Source organism: Ambystoma mexicanum, chromosome 7q, assembly GCF_040938575.1.
Source record: "Ambystoma mexicanum isolate Mex_15411 chromosome 7q, UKY_AmexF1_1, whole genome shotgun sequence".
Classification (NCBI taxonomy): Eukaryota; Metazoa; Chordata; class Amphibia; order Caudata; family Ambystomatidae; genus Ambystoma; species Ambystoma mexicanum.
Window position 1 is genome coordinate 608,585,867 of NC_090941.1, and position 26,101 is coordinate 608,611,967.

Below are 26,101 nucleotides of genomic sequence, written 5' to 3' on the forward strand. Positions count from 1 at the left end.
GTGTCCAAAAACACTACTTCTGACCCTAGCACTTGTTACTTAAATCTAATGTGCAAGGACGCTATAGTCAGAATTAAAGTGTTGATGACAGTTCTTGCCAACAGTAAGTTCCCAATGTCTCGGGTTGTAAAAAAACAAATCAGGTGTTCCTTTTCCACCATGTAACATTCCAGTGAACAGGGATTAGCTCTTTTACCCTGGATTCCTTCTTGTTCTTGATAAGTTAGGAGCTCATCTCCTCCTCATGTGGTTTCCTTTACTTTGCAAAAATAACACAAAAGAAAGCACAATATTCACTCAGCCAGTGGACTTGTCTCAATTTCCCTGCACTTTCCCAACTTTCCCAAAGATGCACAACAAAGGTTTCCAGCTTTCAAGTAAACACCTCTTCTTTGCTCATGGAGGGTTGTGTCTGGTTCACTTTCCTGCCAAACACACCCCAGGAAATTATAACGGATAGTCTCTGTTAATCTCTTCCTTTTATCTCCTTGGGTCCAAGACCCCATACTTTCTTGAATGAGTTTCACCTTATTCTCAGACCTTCATATGGGTGCGAGTTCCAGACTTGCAATGATGTATTATACCAGCTTGGTGTACTCTCCTGCCAATCATGTGTTTTCTTGTCTGTCTTTTTTGCTTTCAGGGTCCCAGAGTCTCTTATTCTCTGGCTCTCATGTGGGTGCATGTCCCAGATTTGCAATGCGCTATCACAATTGCATTGTTTACTCTCCTGCCAAGCATATATTTCTTTTGGCGCTGTCTCTGTTTCTCTCAGGGTCTAAGACCTCTTATTCTCTGGCTCTCATATGGTTGCAGGTCCTAGACTCACAATAATGTCTATTGTCTGCTTGGTTTACTCTCCTGCCAAGTATACAATTGTTTCTTTCTCTGTTGCTCTTGGGGTCCCAGTTCCTCTTATCTCATACTCTGTAGTTCCCTGATTCCTATCGGACCTCTAGCACCTCTGTCTGCCCACGTAGCTGTATGTGTGATTTGCGTCTTCCGATCGGCACTGCTCTGAGGCTCTGGCAGCGTTTAGGTGCTCTCTCGAATCGTCAACGACTCCACCGGTTACCCCTTCTTTCTCAGGCTGTGGTTTCTGTCTCCAGACGAGTTTGGGTATATCCTCTCGTCAGCGGTTGCCCCGCTGGTCACTGCTTCCGTCTCAGGCTGCGGTTTTGGTCTCCAGCAGCTCCCCAGACTTTGGGACGTGTTGGGAGAGAGGTGGTTTAATCCGCCCCTCCTGCACTCCCGCAACACAGATCTTGCTTGAGAAGAAGGGGGGGGCGAAACCTGTCTCTCCCTCTGCCCCGCGTCTCACACCACCAGCCCAGGTCCCCTGTCCCACGGCCTCCTGCCAACTTCACACAACTCTGTTCTCACGGAAGTCCAGCTATTCATTGTTGCAACCTTCAGTGCCTTCCCAGAACAGATGAGCTCATTGCACTGTGTGAGACCAGAACAGGCCTCTGTTTGAGAACCCATCCATCTCCGCAAAACCTGCCTGTGTCCCTTCTGACCCCCATCCTGCTAAGCTGTAAACCACTAGGCCCATGCACTCTCCTCTTTGATACAGATACACATCTGGCCCCCTGTGGTGACCAAACGAAGACACCCCTGGGAGTCCTAACCACCGAAACTCCTATATCCTTTCTAATCCCAACACTTGTCTATTCGTATCATGAGGCATTAGGTAGATCAAAAACTCCAAGGTGGGCAACTGGGACCGGAATTCTAGGTTTATCGGTACCAGGGTGCAGAGGGTACAAGGCCTGCCTATAACTTGTGTATGAACTCTGAAAGGCACCCACATTCTTACCTGACTTTACGAGTGTCATTTCTCTCATGCTCTCAAATGCTGTTTTTGCATGATCAGTTAGTCAGGGAAAGTGTAATTTTGCTGGTCTGACCCTCAACTCGCAAAGATGAGCCCAGCTGACCCACGTACTGCAGAGTTACTAGTCTAAGTCTAAGCACCCACCAATCCCTTGAGGTCAACACATATGGATCCATACTGCGCTGATGGGTTGCCAGTCATTTGGTCGAAATCTATTGGTCGACTGGACAACTGGTCGAATCAATTTGGTCGAAAACCAAATGGTCGAATTTTTTTTTTTCTTTTTTTTTTACCCCTTTTTTTTTTTTTTGGGGGGGTCCCCCCCCCCCAACCCCCTTTTTTTTTCTTTTTTTTTTTTTAACACGAAAACCCACAAAACACATATATAAATAAAAAAAAAAAAATTCGACCATTTGGTTTTCGACCAAATGACGTCGACCAAATTGCAGTCGACCAGTTTGTAGTCGACCAAATGACTGGACACCGCGCTGATGATCTGACCCAATGGAGTTGCGGGATTGTATACTGTAATATGATGTCATTTATGACGCTGGATGCCTTTTTAATGTGCTGCCTGTGTATCTGTTGGAAGAGCGCTCTCCGGGCAGCCGAGTTCTCTGCGTGCACACTTTTCTTTATATAAACTTTGTTCAATTTGCAATCTAGCTCCTGGTCTCCTTCCCTATTGGAGTGTGCCCATTATTCAGATTTTAGGATATTGTGTCAGGGAGTGGGCACCTTCATTTGGTGAAGATCCGACATGATATTATCTGACGTTTCCATACTGCAGCGAGGTCCAGGGCTTCCCCGTAAAGGCCGACCCCCACCTACGGCTGACCAGATTTAAACAAAAAATGCATACGGAACGAGGAAGGTTTTGTGGGTCCTGGCTTTGCAACTAACCAACTGCTCACCACCAGAACAGGGCAGGTGCCATGACGGGGAGGCTCCCACTTGTGGATAGACCGCAAACGGAGGCCCTCAGAATACCACGGGCACGTGAGTATTGATTGCAAGGGGAAGTAAAGGAGGGAAAGGGAAGGTGTGGAGCAGATCAATTAAGGGGAACACGCAAAATTTGGGCTTAGTGTGACTGAACAGAGTGATTGTTGAGAACACAGCATCCTTTTTATTTGTCATGGCCGTTAGGTTTTTTATATAAAGGAGTATAGTGAGAAAATAAGAGGAAATACGGGAACCTAGCTCCGAATGGGGTTGGAAGGCAGCGCCGCGTAGCACTGTCCCAACCAGTGCTGGAAATAAGTGAGGAAATTGAATAAAGTAGGAGCCTTGTGTATTTAGTAGGCTCGGAAATTAGTAGTACTTCGCTTCTATATTGTTCTCTAACTTTTGTGGAGGTAGGCCCAGGAGGGCCGACGTTGATGTGAGTGAGTGTGGGGAAGGAAAACTCAAGGTTGCATTAAAAAGGGGGCCTAAGGGCATATGAGTTCCTTTTAGAGCATTTTATGTTTTTTTCAATGTTGTCTGTGAAATTGTTGGCTTGTCTTGTCAAAATGTTTACTGTTTCTATGTAATTGATATGGCAATGCATACCTAATGTTTTGAAAAAGTAAATCATTGAAGAACAAGATTGATGCATTAGAAGTTGAGGTGTTGCAGTATAGACAGAATAGGGGAAAATGGAGGAGACACTTTTGATAAATATGGCTCTAGATACACCACTTACACTAATTTGTAAGAACCTCCCCCGTATAGTGATCAAATAAAGAAATACCATGGCCAATGGGTAACTGACATAAAAGGGGAGGGGTCACCTCATATTTGGCCAGAAGGAGGGTCTTTCGATAAAAGGATATTGGACCATGTAGCGAGCTATCTAATGGCAAAATACAAAGGGAAGCAGCTTCAAAATAGACAAGAGGTGCTGGATTTGTGGAGGATGTTCGAGGAAACGCCCCCTACAAATAATAAAGAAAAGGTAGCAGAGTCCCCAACAGTGACAAACAATGAGATGGGAGAAAAAGGCAAGGAGAGTGAAGAACCAAAGAAATCATACCCACTGCTTACAAGGGCCGATGAGGGGTATTGTGATCCGAAATACCTAACACAGGCAAGCACACCAATCACAACAGTAACTGCACCGTCCCCTCTGTATGTCCAATCAAATACCAATGTTGCCCCCATAGGTTTATATGTTCCATCAAGCCAGCCCCCTGTCCCCCAGGACCAACGACACAAGATCTAGAAATATGAATGACAAGTACTCAAGCAGAGTTATCCAGATTGCGAACATTGTGTGAAACAACGCTGCTGCTACAGCTGGGAGGGCAGCCACCGTTGCCACCCCATTAAAGAGTTATTCCTCAATACCAGAAGATGAATCGAAATCCAGGGACTTCCTTTTCCGAATAGATAACACCCCAATTAAAGCAGTTCAAATAGAGCGAGAGGGTTGAAACAGCAAGTGTGGGGTATGACACGGTAGCATCAGATAGGGAAGAGGAATATTGGAGCGACTTTGAGTCCGATGAAGGAGCAGTGGGAAGTATTCAACAGATCAAATGGGCAACTCTACAAGTGACAGAAGTAGAAGAAGAGCGTTGGGAAGGAAGACTCCATCCGTAATAGATTAGGGCGAATGGCATTGGCAAAAAAGAAAGGAGTGAAGGTAATTAGAGGGAAGGTGAGATCGAAATTACAGATGCCTCTCATCCACAAGGGAGCAGGACGACCCCATTACGTACCTTGGCCACTGATGGAGAAAAACAACTTATTAAAGGCCCTCACACCACTCTCTGGGGGGGGTCGGAGGGGGTTGCCGGGCAATGGATATACGCATTTGAGGAAAACACTGCAGGAGTGCCCTTGGCTATAGGGGATATCAAAAGCCGATTGGTGTCAGCATTAGGTGACCAAGCTGACTCAGTATGGGTGAAGGCGGGGTTCCCAGCAGTTACCATGGGTAATGAAGGACACAATGGGGCATCCTCTAACAATGTAAGAGCACAAGTATGGGATGCACTGTGGAGGACCTTCCCTGACACCCCAGATTTACACTCTGTGATGCCATGCATTATGGGGGACCAGGAAGAGGCTCTGCAGTTCATTTTTTGAATGCAGGGGATGTGGCGGGCGGATACGGGTACGGCGTTGAACCAATCCACCTCCCTGTTCTATTTTATTATCAAAAAAGGCCTCCCGAAGGATGTAGAGAAGGCTCTTGATGAAATTGCTGGGATGATAGCCCAAAGGGTGGCCAGAAATACAAAGCATCATAGTGCACCACTGCAGAAGGATCAAAGAAAGGGGAAAAGAAATAGCTCCGAGGATATTCGCAGACGAAGCAAAGCTGGCACAGAGTATGTTAGTGAAGGTCGCAGCGGTAACTGCTGCACCTCCCTCAGAACGGCAAGGAGAAGAAGGGGAGGGGCCACTGTGCTCTGGCAACGCTGCACTCTGCACTTCTAGTGATTCCAGAAAATCACATCAAGGGGGAAGGGGTGCCCAAACCATGGCAACTGGCACCCAAACCTGCAAGTGAAGAGCCCCCCATCTATGACGTCCTATCAGAAGATAACCTGCAAGATCAAGTGTCCCGCAGAAAGAGAGCATCCAATTACCTCTCAAAAAACTCTTCAAACCTTTTGGCGCAAATACCTGATAAGTGGAAACCTTTCAATTCGGCAGAGACATTTTTCGCATCACTTATCCCCAGCATCCAGACACGAGCAAACGCCAAGTGGCTTCAAATTGTGCGCTGGGAACTGATCCAGCTGGCCAACGACACAGAAGGATTCAATGTGTTAAAAGTTAGAACTAAGAGCACTAAAACTGATGATGATGCAAAAAATCGTTATGTGCCTGACCTGTTCATGGCTATGGAAGGCAGTGTTTGCTGAAAAATCAGGAGTGCATGTTGCACTTTTGTGCCTTCTTCAGATGCTGAAAATGGAACACTCTTGAATGTAATATCGGCAGTGCATGAACTCGGAGTACGAATGAAAGAAGAAGGTGGCGTTGAGAATAGTGAATGGTTTAGTGTGGCATTCGACTGGGTACCATCATGGCTCGGGTGAGCAATGAAGTTACCGGTCCCTGTTATCTTCTTCCTCCTGCTGATTTTCTGTGTGTGCCAACTGGGAGTATGATGCTGTGCAGAGGCGATTCCTAATAGTGCGATGATGATGGTGACTGTGGGCAATACAAATAGAAACGGGAAAATGCCCCATGATACTAGGGAAGCCCAAGTACAAATAGGTGAAAGTAAAGAGCCCAAATATCGTATGGTGGCTGTTTACAACACAGGAGATATAGTAGATACTCTATGGCACACAACCATCAAACAGCCCCAGGATTTAGAGAACCCTAAGGAGGTGTGGGTTGACCTAGCAGGGGATGGAGGGTGCATCTAGATGATGTGTACTCCTGTGTACCACATCAACGATATGTTTATTATCTGGAGAAGGTTGATTGAATCTTTGCTCAACTTCCACCAGTGGCTAAACACCTGTGATGACAATATTAAATTCCCCATTGAGTGGAGTCAAACTGAGGTGAGTTTCCTGGATTTAATTGTCAGGAAATCAGATGACAAACTCAATACTACACTTTACAGGAAACCTACGGTTAGGAATAATTTGTTGCACTATTCCAGTTTTCATCCGTTTAGACTTAGACAAAACATGCCATGCAGACAATTCTTGCGAATTTGCAGTAATTGTACAGAAAAACAAGAATTTTATTTACATGCAGCACAATTGAAGGAAAGGCTGACCGAAAGAGGGTTCCCAAAGAAACTAGTGCGAGAACTTAAAAAGGGCAGCAAATACAGCTGGGACATGTGCCTGACCCCTCAGATTAAGAGTGATAGATTGGTGTGCGTAACCACCTTCAACCCAATCACTAATGAGATTAAAAAGATTGTCAACTGTAATCCAAAATTGGATTCATACACTCGACACAGTGCGACATGGATTAAATGTCTCGGTTGAGTGGAATAATCTAATTACTAAAGGATGAGATAGTGGCCATATAGTCAATTTCCAGTTATCATTCACAGGAACCATGTAGCAAGTGGTGAATGTAACTATCATTTAAATGAGGGATAGTGACGGACCATACATCCTTTCCTTACTGGAAGTGCACAGGTAATAATAAAAGCACCTGTGCAAGTCTGTTCTTGCATAATAATAAAAAATGTGCAAAGGAGATAGCCCGGCAGATCATCACTGATCAAGTCCTACAGATGAAAGTACCTCCAGATATAGGATACCTCTTTTTCTTTACCGAGGATTCCCAGCCTGACGACGGGGAATATTCATGAGCATGTGAATTCATGCCAGACCCCATGCTGGAGAACCTTCAGTAACTTCTTTAGGTACCCTAGTATACTCTCCTGCCAAGTATCTTTCTCCCAAAGGCTCACTGCCTGATCTGCTTCTCTCACCAGGACCTCTTACAATGTTCTGTTTCAGTTTAACACAGTTGTACCTCTTCGCTGTTTATACTTCATTGGCTTTAGGTACTACTTGTTCCAACTTCCCCCATACAGACATTTCATACATGCAGGCTTGTTCAAAGTTCTGTCTGCTAACTCTTCACTATTGTTCCTTTGCTTGTGGCAAAACATGTTCCAAATTTCCCCAAATTTACATCTCATATTTGGACACTTGAACATTAGTGAAGAAGTTGAAAGGCAAAATCTGTACATCTGTTTGTAATAACATTTACTCCAACTTTCCCCATATGGACTTCTCTTATTTCAAGGTTTGTGTACATTTTGTCTTTCTAGTTTTCTTAGTTAGTATTCAAAATAACTTTTCAATTGTTCATACGTGTTGGCATGCCCGAGGGTCCCCAACACCTATTGGTAGACTAATGGCATTTCCGACCCATGGCACGTTGCTGCTGTGGAGTTTTCCCTCTGGGAAAGCTTCTCCTGCTTTGCAGATCCACATTCATTTCCCCTGCCAGATCTGCATTAATTTGAGGGTAGGACTGCCGTTGACTGTCAAGACTGCGCTTCACATAGTGTTGCTGCTGCTGCCAGCTTGCCAGTAGTCCCTCCACGTCATCAGCTGTGCTTCTCCCAGTCTCACACCACTCCGTTAAGATGTGTTCACATGTGGTTGCATGGAAGCACCTGCCTCACTCAGCAAGGTCTGTTTCCGTGCATCTGCTTCCGCTTTCGGTTCTGCTTACCGATTCACCCGCTCTGCACCTCTTTTCTGCTTCTTCACTACTCAATTGAAGGTGTAGACCATTTTTAAATGTCCCACGCCGCTGATTTCCATTGTAACAATTAGACTGCACGTTTAAGCTTGGTGTTTCCTTTAATCCATACTAACTCCTCCTTACTCGTCCTCGTCACAGTACTTGAGGCTTTTTTGGGAGTTGGAGTCGACAGGATTTTTAGGTCTAACAAAGTTACATTGTTTTAGATTTTTGATTAAAACAAAAATATCAGAGACAGGAGATGTTTAATGTGTATATGAGGTAGGAGTGGTTTTCTGTTCAGAATATTTAGCAAGAAAGGGTTTTGGAGTTTTACAATGAGATGGATTTGTAAAGTGACAACAAGACATCAAGAATCCAGAAATTCAAGAATGATTAAGTCTTCTTCATTATGAAGTGACGAATACTGTGTCTCTCCTGATGGGGTCACCACCTTTCCCCGACAGCCGTCTCCTCCCACGTAATCCTCCCTCCTAATATCACCCCTAGGGTCAGGATCAAGTAGAAGCTGCCATTCCCTGGCCATGCGGGCGGACAGCAATGTGTGAGTACAGCAATGTGTGTGTCCTGGTCATCTACTTTAAGGCTCAAGATTCCTAAACTAATGAGGTTTTTATATACAAGCAGCAGTTCTCATGGGAAGTCTGGCAAATATGTGGGACAATATGTGTTGTATCCAGGTGGTTGATAAGATCAAAAGGAAGTCGTTTGTCAGCCCTGGGGGTTGTGGATATAGTAAGCCATCAGCAGCAAGACCTGTGATGGGTTTACAAGCCACCATTTTTAACAACTTGGAGGAAGATAAAATAACAGCCAGGCTCCACCTAGACTGGGTGGCAGATTTGTCCCAAAAATATTACAGTTTGGTTGGGACCAGGTCCTTAATAACTGTTGGGTAGTTATCAGCTAGCCATGATTCAGTTAGAAAAAGCACTTTGATATTATGATCAATGAGGAAATTGCACATCTCTTGTCTGTTTAACGACCAATCTAGTGTTACTCAGTGAATGATTCAAGAAACTATGCATCTGCTGAACGGGTGGGTTTTAATCAGCCGTTTGTAAGAACAGATGCAATAGATTATTTAGTTATGTAGTGATTTTAACAAATTAAATTACAGAGAATGCACTAATAATGAAAAATCTATAACGAAAAAATATTGAATTTTTGTTTAAAATGTATATGGGGTGGGGCAAGGGGTTAAAACGGGTGGGGAGAGGGTTGGGGTAGGTTTAAAAGCATAGGGAAATGGGGGGTTTGGGAAGGGCCCCCAAAAATAGAAAAATAAATAATTAGATATTTTCGTTATAACATTTCCGTTATTACAGCATTCCCTGTAATTTAATTTGTTAACATCACATGTAACTTATTTACTGAGGACACTTTACTGTTCTATCAACAGAGAAGGAGGATGTGATGAATCCGATGAACACTGCTTTCCCAGCAGTGCCCCCCCCATGTGACCAGGGGACGGCGGCCGCTACTGGAACCTGATCTTGGGGGCGGCTATATGAGGGAGGATCACATGGGGGGGTGACAACCTTTTGGGAAGTGTTATCGCATCATCGGAGGTGACATCCCCCTTTTTTTTTGAGGATATCCCACCCATACCAATGCTTTAATGGCATATTGTTACACCACCCCTCATCTACCTAGGAAGAGTGTTGAAAACCTTTTCACCAGATCTGTATAAAAAACATCAAAAACGAACTTGCCCTTGAAAATCACTAAGAACGTTTGCCCAAACTTCATATGCAAATCGTCATGAATGGACTTCAATTTTTATAAGCAAGAGAATACTGAGAAGAGGAAGTGGGATTGAGTAATACAGATTACCCAAGGACAAGTGCACAAGCTGCGCTCTAGTTGCCTACAGTGGGGACGTTTTAATAGCAGAGGCAGCTGAAGAAAGGGAGCTGCTGGCGGGAGAAATCTGCATCTCTCGGAATCGTCTGAGACAGAGGGGCTAGGAGACGTTCCGTGGACCCAACCGACTCATGAAGGAGGAGAAGGGAAGCTTGCTGCAAGGAAGAACATGCTACAGGGGCGTCAGAAGCAGAGAGAAGACTTCTGGCCATTTGCAGGTGTTAGGGGGAAGCATCCACCTTACCGGAGCTGGGGAAGATGCTGAAGAGCCCCGAAAGAACTGCGATCCGCAGAGAAGCTTAGAAACAGAAGCGGCGAGCAGGGCGCCTAAGGCCTGTTACCGGCTTACCGCAGGAGAGACGAAATATGCCAGGAAGAACCAGTGAGTCCATGAAACAAAAGCAGGGACATTGGGGCGTATTGGCAGACATGCCAAACGCCATTTATGAATAAGACCGCCCTTGAAAGAAAAAATGCACGTGACCAGTGCTATGAATGGCAAAAAGCAACCAGAATAAGAGACCTGCAACAGTGTGAGTAATGCAGTACACACATGAAAGAAGTCCTGGCACAATAGTATACCAGGCAAATATGATACCAGAAAAAGCAAATGCAAGAGATTACCAATATTGGAAATGTGCGCCGAGCACACGTAAAAAAGTCCTGACAGGAGAGTATACCAGGCAATTTGAAGGTGTGTTTGAAGATACAAGAAAGTGCATATGCAACAAAAGCCCTGGCATGAGTGTATAGCACGCAGATGCAAGTTGTAAGAACATTCATAAAATAAAGTCCCTGGCAGGAGAGTATACCAGGTGGATGCTAATTGTGAACATATATCATTATAAAAAAAGCCCTGACAGGAAAGCATATAAGCAATTATAAAATAAACACTGGACCAATAGATCGAGGATGACAATATACTCTTACTCAATTCTTTACTCAAACAGTGTTTTTATTGCATTATAACAATTTAGATGTTTGTTAAATTTTGCATATAAAAATGCTCACAATCACTTAATCCATCAGACATACACACTCCTACATTCATACCAAAAAGTCTCTCTTCACTAAATCAAAACATGGTAGCATCACCTATATGACCATATATTACAACATTAACACACTGTTTTCCCCCCTTTCCTTAGTACAGGTGTGTCTATCTGTGTACAACACAGAGAATATAAGTCTATGTGTTTCGGTTTGTTGTTCAGGGCTTAACAGCTATCACCCTTGTGTTGATCTAACCTTCATCAGGACATAAGCAAAGCCCCAAATATGTCTTGCTTCAGAACAGGTGGAGTGGGAGACATCTATAAAAACACAATTGTAAAAACCTATTACCATACTTGTCACCTTGCTTATTTAATTGACACACTTAATGTGTTTAAAGTAACTTTCATAGTTTTTACGACATCGCACTCACCTCCAATAAACAATTGTTGGAGTAAGCACAGATGTTCAGGGCAGTGTCCCATACAAGCTCTGCAGTTTTTGATACACGTTTTGTTTCAGCCTGTAAAACGGAAAACCTGGGTTTAGAACATACCCAATGGTTCCCCATACAAGTATCATAACCTTGATCGTAAACTCATATGTCAAAGAATATGCAAAGGTTAGTTACTCACTCTTTTGTTTGGCAACACTGTGCTGGGCCGAAATTTCTTGTCAAACTGCTCCCCAGCCCATGGTTAGTCTGTTGGTTATCTCAACCAAAGAGGATGCAGGAGCCACAACGTCTTCCTTATTAATCACTTTTAATAAATTGGGTCGAACCTCCTTATCTCAATTTACATTCAGTCAAATATCTTCACCCAAATCACGACCCTTGTTTTCACAGTTGCAAGGGTTAAATACTCTTATATTAAGGATCAGTTAGCGTTAGTCCTTAATATATTGTCAACATGCTTTCCAATACATCATTTGTCAACTGGTGGTTTCAGAAGGATACCGTCCTCTCTATTAATCACCTATAGTGGGGAATACAAATATAACCCACCTCCAGTAATTAATTCACAGCTTGCTACTCTCAATAGCACAAGATGCTACTTCATGTTTGTCTTAATCTTGTCTATCATTCGGTATCACAGACATTTTTAAAGAAATATTAGCTTGCTTTTTGGTTATTGATTACCTTTCTTTTATTACGTGATTCAACGTCGTGAATGTCTTAATATTTAAACACGTAGTGCATCCCAATCATAGCAAATTCACACCAGTGTTGTGCTTGTTGTGCTGAAACAAAGACACAAATAGTCTCTTGTCAGCGCTCAATATATGTTGCCACCTCTAGTTTACACAGCCGGCTTAGGACAATAATAGCCCAGCATTTGTTCCTGCATGCATCTGAAAGGTTCTACATCTCATGGCAGCTGTGTGTTTCACATACAGCAACTCCTTAGTGTCTGCCCTCCCTTATTTCAAATATCACACGTTGCACTTCGTTTAATACTCTATTATTAATGTCAAGTCCTGTGTCTCTGTCAAAACATTCTCTCTGTATTCTCATTTGCTTACCTACGGTAAACAGTCTCGATGCTGCAACTCTCTCGCAGGCATTCCAAGGTACGCTCGCGCTGCATGCACCTGGTACCATATAGACTAATGAGCATAGAAAGAGGACTGTGTTTTTCTTGCAGTAAGAATTCAAAAATGATTCCCTGTTATTTTGCATGAGCCCAATAGGATCTCATCCAATCTTTAATAACCAATTATCCACTTCATTTTATAATGCTATTTACTGATGTTTAAAAGCAGAAACTAAATCCGAAAGATCTCATTTTTCTATGGCCCGTAGCAAAGTGCTTCTTGGTATATGTAGTTCTCAGCTATACACACTAATTCAGTCTCAGCAACCTAACAAGTAGATCAAGATATACATTGATATTCCGTATCAGTAGCATAAAATAGATGTAATAAAGGGGTGCAGAGCACGCCTCCTCTCCTGGGGATTACTCGCTCTTGATTTCCCCATGAAATTAGTAGCACCATTAGTTTATTTTATCGGTGCAGCTTTCATATTTACTTCGATTTCATTATTCAAAAAGGCTCTTATTTTCACATTTGCACCTCCCAAAATCCGTTATCTACGCCCCTCAAGGGTGAAGTTTTCATAGAGTTACACTTCTTGGAGGATTCCAGAAGTTTCTGAGGCCTACCTCGCGGACGAGAAGAACATGGCCCAGGAGAAGGGAAGCTTGACTGCGGGCAAGCTGTTCAGGATCTGCCCTTGATGCAACCTACAAAATGTGTTCAAGGAGGACGAGCAATCAAAATGCCTTTACTGCCTCCACGAGGACAAAACGCACGTGGAGAAGGACTGTGCGTTTTGCATGAACATGTCGGATCGGACTATGAGGGATCGTCGGACCTGTCTCTCCAACTGGCTGGAAGGCAAGAGCCCAGCAGGTAAGAAGAAGAGCAAGTCCGAGCGGTCTTCTAAGTCCTGTAAGGGTGCCCCGGCGACGGGGACCAACAAAAGGCAAAGCACCGCGAGTCCGCGGGCACCGGGAGTGCCGAACGGTCGGGCTCCTCGGATGCCAGGCAGGGCGCACCTTCACCGACGCCATCAACCGCGAGCCAACGCTCTGGCTCGGGGAAGAGAAAATCCGAGAACCCGGCTAAGCTTCTGGAGAGGCCCCGGTCGATCTCGAAGGATCAGGCCGAAGGGGAGCGAGGCGGTGACCCTCCCACTAAGGTGAAGGCCTCAAGCGCGCCCAAGGTGGTGAAGGCCTTGATTCACCCGGCTAAGGCCTCTATCGATGGAGTCGCTGCGCCCCTGGCGAATCCTGTGGAGGGAATCCTCTTTTAAGCCCATCGAGAAGACCCCAGTGAAGACCCCGGTGGAAAAAGGAGGAGGGGGTGGCCGAGGAGGAACTGACCGAGAATTTGGAAGAGGCCCGGTCCCACGGGAGGAATCCCGACAAGGGGGACGAGAGCATGGGTGGCAACGACGACGAGGTTCCCGTGGAGGAGGAACAACCGTCGCTCCCGGCACGCCTGTCGCAACCCGAGCCGCAGGACAACTCGGCGGCCATTTTGACGGCAATCCAAGCCTTATGCACGGAGATAAGGACGAGACTGCCCCTGCCCCCGACGGACGACCCAGCTGTACCGGGTCCGTCGGGAAGCCCTCCAAACAAGAGGAGGAGAATTCATCCAGTGCCCCTTCAGCCCTCAGGGCCTTCTCATCCTTTGTCACCTTCCCCGGTCCCCAGGGACGACACGGGAACAGACACGGCCATGACGGGGACAGGTGACAACGGCGGCGGTGACGACGGGTCTGGCCTCCCGTCTCCGATTCCTCGGGCGTCCCCACCCGACGACATTGGCTCCTTCCATGCCATGATTGCCAGGGCATCCGAGCTTTTTCAGCTCTGCCCCGAAGAGAAGAAGGAAGGCTTCCTCTACCAACGGCGCGAGGCCAAGAGGAAGATGGTCTTCGCGGTGCCGTTGCTGGATGACTTCTGGGACGAGGGACTTGCCCTCCTCAAGAACCCGTCCACGACACCTGCCAAGAGGGACCGGTACGAGAAGAAGTACCGGGTCCCAGACGCCGCCCCGTTGTGCCTTAGGGCACAGCCAACCCTGGATTTGGTCGTCTTGGCAGCCAAGAACAAAGCAGGGGGGGCATCGACTTCATCTTCAACTTCCCCACCGGACGGCGAGGGAAAGAAGCTGGACGCAGTGGGACGACGAGTCATCTCGTCGGCGGTGGTGACGATTAAGGCGGCCAACGCCCTAGCAATTGTGGCCCGCTATGACAGGGAATTGTGGTACAAGATCGCCCCCCTGTTGGAATTCCTCCCGGACGACAAGAGGGCAGAAGCCCTGGCGATCCTACAGGAGGGTGAGGTGGCATCGGACCACGCCATAACTGTGGCCACGGACATTGGCGACACCGGTTTCCGCCAGTTGGGCAACGGCATTTGCCTTCGACGGCGGGGGTGGCTCAAGGCGACAGATTTCCGCCAGGACGTGCAAGCCAAGGTTTTGGACATGCCCTTCGACAGGGAACAATCTGTTTGGAAAGACAGTGGATGAGTCGCTGCAGGCTATCAAGACCGACCCGTAGACGGCTCGGGCCTTGGGAGTTCTGCAGCAACGGCAACCGACCTTTCGGAACTGAGGATGCAAGCAAGGTGCCTCCAAAGGATTTGGCGGCGGCTCCTCGACCTACCGTCAGGTGGCCCGCTCCTCGTCGCAAGAAGCCTACAGGGGACGAGGCAAGTCAGGTGGATCTAGCCGTCGTCAGGGAGGCCAAGGAGGCAAGGTTGCTTCCAAGCAAGACTGAACCGGCCGTTGCGTCGGGCCCCCACCGAAGCACCCCGGTGGGAGGCCGGCTGGCGAAGTTCGTCAGCGTGTGGGAGTCCATCTCCACCGACCGCTGGGTGTTTGATGCCCTGGCCCACAGGCACACTCTGGAATTTCTAAAGAAGTGCCCCCAAATTCCTCCAGTGGCCAGGAAGGAAAACCACGTCCCTCAACTGCTGTTAGAGGTAAGGGCGATGCTCAAGAAAGGAGCCATTGTGCTTGTCCCAAAGAGGATCCGGGGCTCTGGAGTATACTCAAGATACTTTCTCTTCAGGAAGAAGACAGGAGGTTGGCGTCCCATCATGGACTTGCGTCGACTGAGCAAATACATCAAGGCACAGAAGTTCCGGATGGTCACCCTCCAGCACGTGCTGGGCCAGCTGGAGGAAGGCGACTTCCTATCGTCGTTGGATTTGGAGGATGTGTACTTTCACATCCCCATCCTAAAAGGACACCGAAAGTTTCTCAGGTTCGTAGTCCAAGGGCGGCACTACCAGTTCAAGGCCCTCCCGTTCGGATTGAAGTCGGCACCCAGGGTGTTCACCAAGTGCCTGGCACCAGTGGTGGTGTGGCTGTGCCTGCAGGGGATCCACGTCTACCCCTACCTGGACGACTGGCTCTTCCGAGCAGCGACAAGGCAACTCGCTGTCGAACACACAGCAAAGACCGTCCGACTGCTCACGTACCTGGGATTCTCCATCAACTTCCCCAAATCCCACCTGGTTCCGTCGCAGGTCGCGCTGTTTCTGGGAGCCAAGCTCGTTACAGTGGTGCGATTGGCCTCGCCTTCGGAGGAAATAACACAGGCCGTCCTGTGCAAGGTACAACGTCTGCTGGCCACGGACGTGGCCAGAGTGAGGTCCATCAAGTCCTCTTACATCTATCTGGTGCGCCTGTGCAGGCTTCGGATGCACCCTCTGCAGGAGTTCCTTGACGCCCGTTGGATGCAAGCGACGGGCGGCTTCGAGGACAAGATCTCGCTCAACAAAGTATTCCGCCAAGCAATTCGATGGTGGGGCACCGCGCCTCTCACGGCGGGCACAGACTTTCAGACACAAGCATACCAGGTAACGGTGATGAACGATGCCTCCCTGGAGGGGCGGGGAGCGCACACCGGAGATCTTCACACGAGTGGCCTGTGGCTCCCGGAGGAAATGGCGCTCCACATCAACATACTGGAGCTCCAAGCAGTGTTCTGGGCCCTCAAGTCATTCCTCCTGTCCCTCAATGGCAAGGTGGTGAGGATCTTCACCGACAACACCACCACGATGTTCTACATCCGGAAGCAGGGAGGAACAAGATCCCCAGCCCTATCCAAGGAAGCCCAGGATCTGTGGCACTGGGCCGTTGCCCAGGGGATGTTTCTGGTACCTTTTCATCTAGCAGGGATAAAAAACACCATTGCCGACTCACTCAGCAGGGAGCTGCGCTCGTGCCACGAGTGGGAACTACACCAGGATCAAGTGGATCAACTCTTCCGGCGATGGGGCAAGCCCCAAATCGACCTGTTCGCAACAGCGACGAACTCCAAGTGCCAGAGGTTTGCCATGCTTTCTCATTCCCCTGGGACGGCCTGTTCCTGTATGCGTTCCCTCGGTTGCCGTTGCTGCTCAGGCCCATCAACCAACTCAAGAGGTCCCGGTGCAGGATGATCCTCGTCGCACCGAGGTGGCCGAGACAGATCTGGTTCCCGGACCTTCTGGACTTGTCAGCGTCCCCACAAGTCAAACTGCCGACTGACGCAGATCTTCTCTCCAGAGAAGGAGGTGCCATTCTTCATCACGACCCGGAGTTGCTGAACTTGCAGGCCTGGCTCCTGCAGCACTAGAGTTTAGAGGGTACGATATCCCGGCTGACTGCAGAGAGGTTCTTGCAAAGGCCAAGGCTCAACTCTCAAGTGCTACGGACTCCAGCGGTGTGTGAGACTCTCCTGCACCGAATCGCGGTGCTCCGACGCAAATCCGTAAAAGGAATCGCCGTCCAGATCGAGTGGAAGTTGCAGGAACCGTGACAAGTGCGGAGCCCAAGATGGCCGCCATAACTGCGAGCGCGCACTAACTGTCGGCCGGCGGCACCGGGCTCTGCAGTCAACATCCTGACCGCGGTGGCGGGGCGGTGCAGCGATCGCAGGTCCAGGCCGCCTGGCGAGAACCCCTTCGAACCGGGGGCCTGAAGAGGGCCCGGAGTGGGAAACTTGGCGTGTCAGTATTGGCGCGTAGGAAGACGCACGGTGCACCGGCTGGTGATTCGACTAGCCCTACAACCGGAGACGTGGACCCGCTACTCGAGACCTGGAACATCCGGCGATGTGGTAAGGAGTGTGGAAGGTGGGATAGAGAGCGCTAGCGAACCGCCTTCCCTCCCCCCACGGGTGAAGGACCTCCAGACGGAGCTGCGATCCCTACCGGCGCCTGCTGACAACTTGGGCTGTGAACTCCGTTTCATTTCTGGGACACAACAGGTGCCCCCACAGCGACGTGCAGCCCAGTGCGTGTGGCCGCTACCAGGGGACAGAACCACAGGGCCCCGGTGGGTGCTATAAAGCGTTGACCGACTTGCATATCACGCACCACACCGTCTTGGCCCACAGAGCTGCTGAAAGTGTGGCTAATAGACATTGTTTGGACAAGGGAACTGTAAATCTAGCACAAGCATAAATACCCGCCAATCGCAACGGGCCCGGCACCACCAATTGTGCCTACCCCCAGCACCTGTCCAGACATCAGCACACTGGAACAGTACCACAACAAGCAGAGAATGGGTAAGGAGAAGCCCAGGAAAATATCCACACAGAGCAGGATCGAGCAGTATGCAGCTATGCCAGCACCCCGCTCACCAGAGAGGCCACCGTCGGTCGACCCGGATCATGTGAACAATATTTCTCTAAGAGATCTCATGAGCGCCATCACCAACTCCAGGACCTCGATGGAAAACCAGATGGACAGTATTGGTGCAGACGTGTCCCTGCTACGCCATGATCTGCAAAAGCTGACCTCCCGTACGGGAGAGGCAGAGGCACGAATCTCTGAAACCGAGGATGGCCTGCAAGGTGTAAATCGGCAAGTGGCGAGTACGCTAGCACGGATAAAGACCCTGGAAGCAAGAGTGGACGATAGCGAGGGTAGATCCCGGCGCAATAATATCCTCATAATCGGCCTGCCGGAAAAGGCCGAAGGGGAATGCATGGAACTCTTCCTTGAGGACTGGTTGACGAATATCTATGACGGAGAGGCATTCTCTAAATTCTTCTCTATCGAGCGGGCCCACCGCATCCCAGCTGGCAAAGTGACACCAGGAGCCCCACCAGGCACAGTAATTGCCAAATTTTTGAACTATAGAGATAGGGACACGGTACTCCAACTGGCAAGATCGAAGGGCACGGTCGCATTCAACGGATCCAGAATAGCCTTCTTCCCCGATTTCACCAGGGAGGTACAGAAAGCACGACAGTCATTTGACCCGCTCAAGAAACGTCTACAATCAATGGGAGTCAAATATGGACTACTCTTCCCTGCCCAACTCAAGATTTTCCATGGGGGCACGACCGTGCATTTCACCAACCCCAGAGAGGCGTGGAACTGGGCCGAATGGCACATAGAAGGGGACTGGAACACGGAGGGAAGAAGGAGAGATAGACGCAATAGTCCTCGCCCAGAACGTCCACCAGAGCAGGGCCAACAGTAGCGGCCACAACCAGGAAATCCGCTGCGGGAAGAAATATGAATTGGGAGCAGTTTTGGGCAGAATGCCAAAGCTACTAAGCCTAGGAGCACCACAAATCTCTCACCCCCCACGCCGATCTGCGCTCGGAATACAACCAGGCCAGTGGCTGAACAGCCACCCGCCCCACGAGCTAAGACTAAAACCAAAGAAGTCCACGACAGCACCACAGACAGGTGCTGTGAAATCTACGAAGTTCATGTGCCACTGAGGGTGGCATAGTTAAGGTTTACTTGTTCTGTTCAAATTTCGGGCGACAGATACTCCAGGTTGGGTGGGAGTATAGGGAGGGGGGGGTTAGGTAACACTACCGGGGCAGTAGATGCCTCCAGGGGAACGAGGGATGGAGTTGGGGGGAGGGGGAGTTCTTATTCTTGCTCTGGGTTTTGTCTTTATTTTTGTTCATGTATGGTCCGACAACACTAAATATTCACTCCTACGAACCCGCATCACACGGCGAAACAACAGACCGTGCACCTTCCCGGAATCCTACATATACTGCCCAACAGTAACCCGCCCCCCAACCAGATGACGAATGCTAGATCTGATATGAAATCATTACGTCTCCTGACATGGAATGTCAATGGGCTGGGTAGTGGGATAAAACGCAGACTGGTCACCCAAGCGTTGAACAGGCAAGCGCCGGATGTGGCGTTGCTCACAGAAACACACCTGGCGGGCACCACATGCAACCTATTTAAATGTGGTAACTATCGCACAGCACTGCATTCAGGTTTTACTTCAGGCTCCAGAGGGGTCCTCATACTGATCCATAAGAAGCTGCCGCTCACACTTTCCTGTGTGTCACAGGACACAGGAGGCAGATTCGTGCATATGACAGGAACCCGATGGAATCAAACCATAACAATACTAGCTGTTTATGCACCACCCGCGCTGTTGCCAAATCTCATAGAAGAGATAACTCCCCTGATAGTACAGGACTCCTCAGACACAAAATCCTTGGTGGCGATTTTAATGATGTTATGAACCTGGGTATGGACCGTACACACCTAAGGGGCAGGAATCCCGACACGCACACAAGGCTAGCCACCTTCACATCAGCACTGGGACTGAGGGATGTATGGCGTGACCTTCACCCCGAGAGGCGAGAATACTCTTTCCACTCGGGCACCCATGCATCCCTCTCTAGACTGGACTATTTTTTCGTCCCAACCACAGAGGTGCATAGAGTACTTAACGCCACCCTACTTCCACGTGGCATCTCTGACCACTCGCCCCTACTAATAGAACTATCAATGTCAAGGCCAATCCCTCCACCTTCATGGCGCCTTAATAACTATTACTTAGGCTTCCCGGAGCTTGTAGAGCGTATTCAAGAAACCACAACCAATTACTTTGAACTAAACGCAGGGTCAATTGATAACCCAGGATTGTTGTGGGAAGCGTATAAGCCGGTATTGCGGGGAGAGATTATCTCCTGGACAACGGCACACAAAAAGGCTCAAATGCAAAAAGTAAAAGAGGCTGAAGAACAGGTGGAACGTGCAGAGCGCGCACATCTGGCGCGAGACCTGCCTGAAACGAACCGAGCACTGGTCCTTGCCCAAAAAAAAATGCACAATGTACCCCTGAACAACGCTAAACAGGCGCACACCACGATGCGCGCCAGACTATATGAGACTGGAGATAAGGCGGGTAAATTGTTAGCCTGGCTGGAGCGCAGGGATGAAGGGCACAAACAGGTCAGGATGATCAAACCCGACAATTCGGAACCGCTGTGGACAGATCAGGCTATTGCAGAAGGCTTTGCAGCTTACTATGCAACGCTCTATGGGTCACCGGAAGCCCCCACTAACCTCTCTGTGTTAAACGGGATCACCCTTCCTAGCCTAATGGGCACACAGAGAGATCTACTGGAGGCAACCATTACTGAAGAGGAACTAGGGTTGGCCATGTTACAATTACATCCCGGGAAAACACCGGGGCCGAACGGCTTCCCGGTGGAGACATGGAAAAGGATAGAACCAAGTGCGATACTCCCATATCTCCTGCAGATGTACACACACTCGAGGGAGCAAGGACAGCTCCCCCCAGACCTAAGGAGGGCAACTATAATAGTGATCCCCAAACCAGATAGGCCTCCAGAGAAATGTAGTTCGTACAGGCCTATTTCGCTAATCAACACTGAAACCAAAATCCTGGCGAAAGCATTAGCAAATCGACTGCAGAAAGTTATTCTGTCACTTATACATCCAGACCAGTACGGCTTTATGCCCCAGAGATCTACGCGTATGAACATACACAGACTGCACGTTGCACTCGAAAAATCCTCCCTCCTGCGGGGTCCCTTGGCGCTTTTAGCAATAGACTTTGAGAAAGCCTTCGACTCGGTGCACTGGCCAGCACTGTGGGAAATAATGCGTCGAATGGGTTTCGGTGACCAATTCCTGGGATGGGTGCAGTTGCTATACAAGTCCCCAGAGGCCATGACCAGAGTAAATGGGTGGCTCTCGCAGCCATTTAAATTGGGCAAGGGGACACGACAGGGCTGCCCCTTGACTGCAATGCTTTTTGCGCTTGCCATAGAGCCGTTGGCGATTCTGCTAAGAGAATCACAAATGTGGAAGGGCTTCCGGTGGACAGATGATTGGGAGGATAAGGTCTCACCGTATGCGGACGACCTGCTCCTGTATTGATCAGACCCCATAACCTCCTGTCCTGCAGTGATACGTTTACTGAAGGAATACGAATCCTTTAGTGGTTTGAAGGTAAACTGGTCGAAATCCACACTGTTTCCACTGAGAGAGATGGGTAGCGTGGGGATACAGAATTGCCCCTTTCGTATAGAAGTTGACCAGTTTCGCTACCTGGGGGTTCAGATAACAACGAACTTAAACGATTACGTAGAAAAAATCCTCCACCCAATCATAAACCGCTTTGCAGAGGACGTCAAACACTGGAACGCCCTGCCACTGACCCTACTGGGGAGAGCAGCACTATTTAAGATGATGGCACTACCTAGATTCCTGTACATACTCCAAAATGCCCCGTTACACATCCCCAGACGGGAGTTTCACAAAATCGACAGAATCCTCCGGAAACTCCTGTGGAACAATGGACACCCGAGAATAGCGCTCCACATCCTGCAGCGCTCCATTTGGGAGGGAGGCATAGGATTGCCGCGTATACAGACGTACTATTGGACGAGTCAGATGGCAGTAATAAACGACCTATTACACGGCAACCCCTCGCTACCTCACATTAAATCTGATAGCCTGGATGGAGCGAGCATAACCCCACTAGAGTCCCTATACCAGAAAACTAATATCAACACCACCAAAACAATGGCTGCTCACCGGGCATTAATCTGGGCAGAGGCGCATAAACACATAAACTGGGAAGGGAAAACCACACCGGTACAGCCACTATGGGTAAATAAACACATCCCTGAGCTGGACAGGCTCCCAAAATGGCAGAACTGGATAACTGCGGGAATAACAAAAGTGGGGGATGTGATCCGGGACGGGGGAATTGTGCCATTTGAGAGCTTGGTGGAGGAGTTCAACCTCCCTGTCACTGACCGATACCGGCATATGCAAGTAAGTCATGCCCTACAGTGGTACTTGCCTGACCTGCGGGACATGGCAGACTGCACCCCCATAGAGAGGAACCTGGTCCTAGATAGCATAGACGCCAAAATCACCTCGGTGATGTATAATGTTCTCACCTCGTTTGCCACACCGGAGCTATCGAGTCTAAAATCTAAATGGGAAAGGGATGTGGGAGAAATACTGCCTGAAGACTGGATAACAATCCTAATGTACCCGAGGGAAACGGCCATTTCGGCCAGATTACGCCTTGTCCAGCTCAAAATCCTGCATAGTCTACTATCCAAGGGTCGCACTGTACCGATGGGGTAAAACCACAGACCCGAATTGCCTGCGCTGCCACCAGGAAGAGGGCACCTTTTTCCACATTATATGGGGCTGTCCGCACATCACGCTATACTGGCAACGCTGCTGCGACACACTTAGTAAGGTACTGGGTCGGACTGTGCCCAGAGATCCGAAATTGATGTTGCTGGGTGTCGAGGACGAGGGTGAGATGTCTCGCACTGATAAGCTACTGTTTGCAACCACCACGGCACTGATCAAGCGCAACATTGCCAAGCTATGGGGTTCGGATGTAACCCCTGAGCATGCACAATGGATAGATGATGTAGAAGCATGCATTGCGATGGAGCGAAGAGTATATGCGGCCAGAGGATGTCCTGGGAAAGCGGGGAAAATATGGGAGAAGTGGGAGAACGCACAATAAGACTATTGTATGACGCAGGCCGGTGGCCAGAATGTAATTGCAATGCAAGAGTGTACAAGTAATTGTTAACATATCCTTAAGTTGTTGAAAGACGGACCTTATTTTCTTTGTGATGTTATTGGTTGTTGGACCCCTTCAGGGTCATTGTTCCTTTTTGTGTATTATGCAATAAAATCAATAAAAGTGTTTAATCAAAAAAAAGATACATCTGGCAGCGATTTCCCGATACACCAGAACTGCAGGACGGTCGTCCGTGTGGTCTCATCGCCTGGTGAAGGAGTTTATGAAAGGACTGTTTCGATCGTTCCCGCTGGTGAAGGCTCCAGGAGCTCAAAGTGGTGCTGACAAGGCTCATGGGCCCGCCATTCGAGCCCTTGCATTCGGCTCTGTTGAAGTTCCGGTCGTGGAAGACCGCGTTCCTTGTGGCCATCCCCTCTGCATGACGCGTCGGCGAGATTCAGGCCCTATCCTGCAAGCCTCCATACTTGACTTGCCATGAGACGAGGGTAGTGCTGAGGACGCACCCCTCCTTCATGCCCAAGGTGCCGTCGGACTTCCATCTCAACGAGCCCTTGGTGTTACCAGTCTTTTTCCCGCCGCCTTTGTCGCCAGCCGAGAGGACTTTGCACTCGCTGGATGTAACTAGAGCGCTGAAGTTCTACGTGGACCGAACAAAGAGTTTTCGGAAGACATCACAGCTGTTTGTGAACTTTGGACCTGCTGTGAACCAAGGGAAGGATCTCTCGATGGCTTCCATTTCCAGATGGCTCTCCGGCTGCATCATGCACTGTCATCGGTTGGCAAACCAACCTTTGCCCGGCCGTCGGAGAGCCCATTCGACCAGAGCGATCGCTGCTACCACGGCGTTCTTGTCTGGTGTGCTACGTGGAGGTCGACGCACACCTTCACGAGATTCTACTGCGTCCACCGGGATTCCAGGGAGGAGTCCAGGGTCGGCCAGGCAGTGCTGCGCAACCTGTTCGCTTAAGGTGAGCCTGGTGAGGAGGTAATAAATGCTTAATGTTGAGTTTTAGGTAATGCTTAATGTTGAGCCTTGCCACCTCCTGTGGTTGTGCATGTGTGTACTGCTTTGTATTCTTATATTCATGAGCATGTGAATCCATGCCAGACCCCATGCTGGAGAAGGAACAAGTTACTTACCTGTAACTGTTGTTCTCCAGCATGGGTCTGGCATGTATTCACATGCGAACCCTCCCTCCTTCACCTCTGCGGCTCTTCACTTGGTCATACTGCCACTTTACGTGCTACCAAATCTGAGGATGGCTGCCAGGGGCGAGGCCTAGGGAGAGGGCAGTCATTGGCTGGGAACAGTGTGACCCAGAGACCAGTGATTGGTTACTACTAAGAAAGACAGATCAGAAACGAAACTGATACTGATTTTTTCTTTACCGAGGATTCCCAGCCTGACGACGGGAATATTCATGAGCATGTGAATCCATGCCAGACCCATGCTGGAGCACAACAGTTACAGGTAAGTAACTTGTTCCATTGCTGGCATGGGAGTATACTAGGAAGTCACTCCAAAGAAGTAGTTTAAAAGAAACACCTTTGTTATTCTTCAAAGGTAATTATTTGGAAAATACCCCTTTTGCCATCCTGAAGAAAGTGTTGTGTGAAAGAGACATTTCTATTGCTATTAATGAATTATTGTTTGAAAGGGACACTTTTGCTATTCTACCTAAACTAGTCCTGGGGAAGGGAAACCCACCCCTTGATCCAAGGATTTTTTTTTTGGGATTTTTCTTATTTAGTTTTGTACACTTTCTATTGAATCGAAAACAGAGACATTTACCTTACACCTTTGGTTGTTCATTTTTAGTGTGAGGGTCAGATACATTTTGGACACAAGGATAGTTTGCATAATTTTGATGAAACACAGACTGATTTTTTTTTTGTTTCCTGGGAAGGGAAAGTCTCTTTAGGATAGGGACAGAAAGGCCATTATCCAACCCTTTTATTTAAATAAAGATGCTTTTACACTTTTGTGTCCGCCTCTCATTTCGGACTCCTCACAGTTGCTTGGTACTAAATCCTAGTAGTACACATACAGTAAATGGTATCTAGGAAATTAAGTTGAATTTAAGACTATATTTTCAAGTATAAATTAATCGAATTTAATAGTTTGGGGCTTATATTGATTGTTCTGTTTGCAGATTTGATTAATACAGAAAGTTGGAAAATACCCCCCTTTTTTCTATTTTTCAGGCGCATCATGGTTAAGCTGGGGTTTGGTGAAAGGAGCTGAATATACTGGAAAAGCTATTCATAAAGGTGCCTCAAAACTGAGAGAGCATATTACACCTGATGAAAACCCTACAGAAGTCAGCCCAACCGTCGCAAAAGGGCTAAATGTTGCCAAACAAGCAACAGGTGGAGCTGTCAAAGTCAGCCAATTTTTGGGTAATGTGATCTCCTTTTATAGTCTATGGCTGCATGTTGATGGGAAAATAGTGGTTGAAGGGGAAGGTGTGCAAATCAATAAATTGGGTTCTCTTACAGCCTACTATGTCTTTCATGTATCTCTTTTCTGCTTACAAGCCTCGTAGCAGTGCTACTTTCGATAGAACTTTGGAATGTTTTAGAAGCCACTGTTAGAACATGTGAGTTTTCTAGAGACCCCGCCCCCCAATCTGTACTAGCATACTATCTCATTTAGCATTAGGAGCCTTTAGGCTCTGCTGATTCAGGAAACTATTGGTCAATAGCTCTACCACCATTCCTGGTAAGCATTTTGTAGGCTCAGTCCGTGGCCAACTGCACACAATGTCAGTATGCACCCAGAGAAAGGCACCTGGTGGGTTATATTGATTATCCTTATTATTTTTTTTAATTCTTTATTTTAAAATGTTCTTGGCTTTTTCAAGCAGTGTG

The 26,101-nt window shown here is 48.1% G+C and overlaps 1 protein-coding gene across 3 annotated transcripts in view; it reads left to right on the top strand.

Moving 5' to 3' along the window:
* Window positions 1-26,101, top strand: part of SPART (spartin) — a 574,761-nt gene that overhangs the window by 325,118 nt on the left and 223,542 nt on the right. For all 3 annotated transcript variants that reach the window (XM_069639231.1, XM_069639230.1, XM_069639229.1), the window contains exon 5: window positions 25,436-25,630. In XM_069639231.1, coding sequence (XP_069495332.1) covers window positions 25,436-25,630 — 195 coding nt within the window. The remainder of the gene's footprint in view (window positions 1-25,435; window positions 25,631-26,101) is intronic.